Genomic DNA, 4,416 nt, shown 5'->3' with positions numbered 1-4,416 from the left:
CTGTCCATAAAATGTTGTTCCAGAACTATACAGGCTTTTTTAGATGTTTTTTTAGATGTCTTCTTTTTGAGGCTTACCAATGGTTTTCATCATGTTGTAAATGCTGTATTTACTCTTGGAAGTCTTTTCTTGATTTTTGAGTTTAACACAGATACACTGACCCCCTGGAGATTGTTCTTCATCTGGCCAACTACTGTGGTTTTCTTTCACAAGGCAAATATTTCTTCTGTCATCTACCACAGTTGTTTTCTGTGGTCTTAGTTTTTTTGTGTATGTATGAGCTTCTTCTTAGGCTGCAGCAAATAGTTGATTATTAACTCTCTGATTTGTTTTGATTTGTTCACCTAATTGTAGCATGGAAAAACAAACATACATGGCCATGGAACAGTGTGGTCTTTGAACCCTTGAAAATGGAGTGCTTAGCATAAAAATGGTTAGAATTGCTCACCCAATTTGATTTTAAATACCTTTAAACCTGAAACTCAGCACTTTGGGCTTGTATTCACTTCATTAACTATTACTTTGTCCAAATATTTATAGACCTGGCTGTATACTGACTCCAGTTGCCAATGTATATTTTATTATTAGTTGATGGATAGCATGTGTGTAAGGATTAGAGGAGATCAACTGGAATACAAAACTAACAGGAGTCAATGTTCATGGCTTTTGATAGAAAAGGCCCAACACTGGAAATTGATTATTAAAAAAGTCAACTTTAATACCGTCTAAGAATGAACAAGTGAACAATTGACATTTTTTTTCTGGTTAATTTTTAATACTTTTGTACAAAATTCACAGTTTAAGTGATTCATAAAGAAACTGGAATAAATACTCCAATTTATAATAATAATGGAAAACAAACAACAAGCCAAAAAAACAAATAAAAAAGAGCAACAGATGTAAGGGAACAAACAAAAATATACTAACAATGACTTCTAGGGTCCTTGAATTTAAAATAAACCTACCGGTCTCTTTAACAAAGGTCAATTTAATAACAGAGGTGTGGACATTATGAGTGTTAAGGGAGGAGACCTATTGCTTGGAGCTGGCTAATGTAGCCAGATAATAGAAACGACAAACACATGAAAATTCTCATGCAAAAAGAGATTCAAACTGAATGATGCATGGATGAAGTGAATCAATGGGAAACAGTAAGACAAGAAAAGCACTACCATGCAATGCAGTAGCGCTTATCAGAGTCCGCTTGGCAACTCAATCACTCTGCCGTGACTGGCAGCTGACTCTCTCTAGAGCTACTTAGAATGGATTTTACACTCACTGGCAGCAAGCAGGGAATGGTGAGCTTTGTGAATGTGGCTCAGATTGGGAACAAATACCCTGGCTTGAAGGACCAGGTCATGGCCGTATGGATATTACTCATGGCCGAAGTCACTCTTATAAAGTCTATGAAGTAAGATAAATGGAGTGCTTGTGACTAAGGCACATCAAAAAACTGTCTGAAAGGTATAAAACTGTACATGTTTCTGTTCTTGTCTTTGTGAACTACACCATAGCAAAAGAACTCAATTCAGTTGATAAAGGGGCTACCAAAAGCTAAGAATTTCCTAAAATGTTTATCGGCAATTTATATGCAAACAGTCATTGCGAATTGAATGATCCTTCAAAAAAAAAAAACATTATATAAAACAATTAAACAACACAAGAACAAATACACACATTGGCATCAGGTCACTATGAATGGATTACATCAGTGGTCCTATAGCATCTCTATGTACAATGAGCTATATCAAAGCTACTCTGGCTTGGTGATGTTGTTGTTGTTGCTGTTGATGTCATTGTTGTTGTGATTGAGAATGCTCAGGCCGTTCTGTTTCCTGAGTGCACGAGGTATCACTTTCTTCTTCAAGAAGAGTCTCTGGAGAAACTTGTCGCTGAGGGTTATGGGGAAGTTGCTGTGAATGAAGTACATGAGGCCCACACCTGGTCCGGCATAGTAGCGGGCCTGAGGGTACGGCGACAGCAGTGCCTCCACGATGGTGTTGATGACAGGGCTCAGGTCCTCGTTGGCTGTTTTGGCATGGCTCTGGAAGAGCTCCTTGGTCTCCAATATGTATTCCTCGCCATACTCTTCTAAAAGGCTCGGGGAGAGGTTCTGCATCAGGTCCTGGTGCTGTTTCTCCCAGTACACTGTGTTACTACTCTGACCTGTGAAGAGCAAATGAGGGTTTAATAACCAGTTTGGTATTTTCTTACATGTTAAATTCAGCAAATATGCAGTAATTGTGTGTTAAAATGTTGAGAAGTGTGTTCTCTGTAGAGGAATTTATTTTCAATTAGAAAGCATGCAATTTGACCAGGGTGCATATGTCTGTAAATGATGTCTTTCAAGTAGTCAATTCAGATTGACATGTGAACCCTTAGTGGCCTAGAGTAAGTAATGCTGTTTGTCTATAGTCAGTTTATTTTAGATATTTGCATGTAATCACATAATAACAATCCCAAACTTAGATAATTACATTATCTATAGTCTGTAGCTACTGTTACATGTAAAACCTTTGGCACCCTGGTCGAATGACACGTTTTGTTGATTTTCTGTGTAAAAATAAGTACAACAACCCCGTCAAGATGCTTGCCCATGTTTGAATGGCTCATCTATCTTAGTGTCCTCAACCAAAAAACAGCAGTAAAGCAGAATGTTCTATTACTTTCACACATAACTGCTATTGTGTCATGCATTAGCAGAACTGGCATGGAGTTGTAAGCTGTGTGCCAGCATAATGGGGGGATGCTTGGTTGGAAGGATCAGGGGTGAATTAATTAAGAGGAATGTAAACACAGGTCGGGGCACACTTTATCCTGCTATTTCTCCAGTAATCCTCCAGAACTGCTTTTGGCAGCCAGGCCTGCTAAATTAGCGCTTGAACAAAGGGTGAAGTTTTTTAGCTAGCAACTGTACCGAACAGCCATGCAGCCAGAATGTAAACAAGCTTATCAATTAAGAGAGCCGTACTAAAATGTCTGTTTTGTTTATAATATCTAATCCAGATGTAATCTCTACATGCCAGAACTTCTCGAAGGTTTTGAAAACAGTACACAGCTCTGTTAATTTCTCTTGGCTGTGAATGGGAATGTTTATTGGAGCACCTGTTAAGCATTAATGAAGCTGTTATGGAGGCAGGGAACCCTCATGTCTAATTTTTAGTTACATTTTACTCTAATCAACATGCTTGTATTTAAACTCTGTAAGTATTTTGACATGGGGTGGGGGGTTCTTTGATGAACTCAGAATGCAGCCTCAGGCTAGCTCATGCTGCCTCTGCTAGCACTACACTATGATGCTTGCTGTAGAAACACAATGCTGAACCTAGCCCAGCCCTTCAAAATATGAGTCCTTGGTAAATAAACCGATATAACACTTCCTAACAAAGTTTCATCAACCAATCATGTTTGGATTTCCAAAGGGTGGGGCCAATTGTGAGGGGAAAAAATGTCGCTCTATGACTTCTGAATGTCCTAGATATGTCACTGAATACAAATGCTAGCCTGATCAATGCATTTCAGTTAAATTTTAGAAATGGCAAACTACAGCAGCTCTATGCCATTTACTGAAAGAGTCACTGTAAAATCTTTACAAGCTATAATAATTTCTTTTACAGCTCAAAACATGAAACGTCCTTCCGTACTTTAAATGTTTGTATTTAATATTGAATAGCAAACGTGTGTATGTGAAATGCTGTTTACTAGAATCCATTAGGGGTGCTAGCAGAAATTAGCATTATCATAGAGGTGTATTGATTTATGGCCTAAACTGAAGGCCTAGCTCTTCCAGTGTCAAATGGGTAAATGGTTACCCATTTTATGTGAATGCCATTAAGAAGGACATGTGAAGCACAAGGTAAAGAACCAACATCACTTTTTATGCCATTTCCAATTAATACAATTGGTGTACTTTAGGTTCTACACATGTTCAGAACTGTTTTCTGACCTGTCTTGAAGGCAGAGGGTAAAATGGTGGACACTTTGACTCCCCACGGCTCCAGTTCATGACGGAGAGTGTTGGTGAAGAGATTCAGTGCAGCCTTTGAAGCCCCGTAAGATGCCAAACACGGGAAAGGCAGCTCACCTGCACACAATGGACGAGAATGAGAGTTAGTGATGTAAGGTGGGGTGGATAGGGGAAAATGTGCTATAATGTCTATAATCAATCGCAGCATGTAATATACCATTACATTAGCTATTTATATACATTTACATAGTATATAATAAACTAGTACAAAAAGTGTATCTAATGTCCAAATACACACTGGAAATGTGTTATTATTGCAAAGTGGATATGCAGTGTTACCAACTGCCATTAGCTTATTTTTCCTTTATTAACAGCCCAGGTGATACATTACATAAGGGACTATTACATAAAAACAGTTTTGAGATCTGATGTGCAAATACATACTGGCT

The 4,416-nt window shown here is 38.2% G+C and overlaps 1 protein-coding gene across 1 annotated transcript in view; it reads right to left on the bottom strand.

Annotated features, from left to right (window-relative positions):
- Nucleotides 1-762: 762 nt before the first annotated feature.
- Nucleotides 763-4,416, bottom strand: part of hsd11b2 (hydroxysteroid (11-beta) dehydrogenase 2) — a 25,776-nt gene continuing 22,122 nt past the window's right edge. Inside the window, exons 4-5 of the mRNA XM_017706180.2 lie at nt 3,947-4,084; nt 763-2,166 (exon numbers count right to left, since the gene is read on the bottom strand). Of these exons, the coding sequence (XP_017561669.1) occupies nt 1,754-2,166; nt 3,947-4,084 (551 nt within the window). The 3' untranslated portion in view covers nt 763-1,753. The remainder of the gene's footprint in view (nt 2,167-3,946; nt 4,085-4,416) is intronic.

This window comes from Pygocentrus nattereri, chromosome 25, assembly GCF_015220715.1.
Source record: "Pygocentrus nattereri isolate fPygNat1 chromosome 25, fPygNat1.pri, whole genome shotgun sequence".
Taxonomy (NCBI): Eukaryota; Metazoa; Chordata; class Actinopteri; order Characiformes; family Serrasalmidae; genus Pygocentrus; species Pygocentrus nattereri.
Note: the sequence above shows the minus strand (reverse complement) of the source record. Positions and strands in the feature narration are given on the sequence as shown.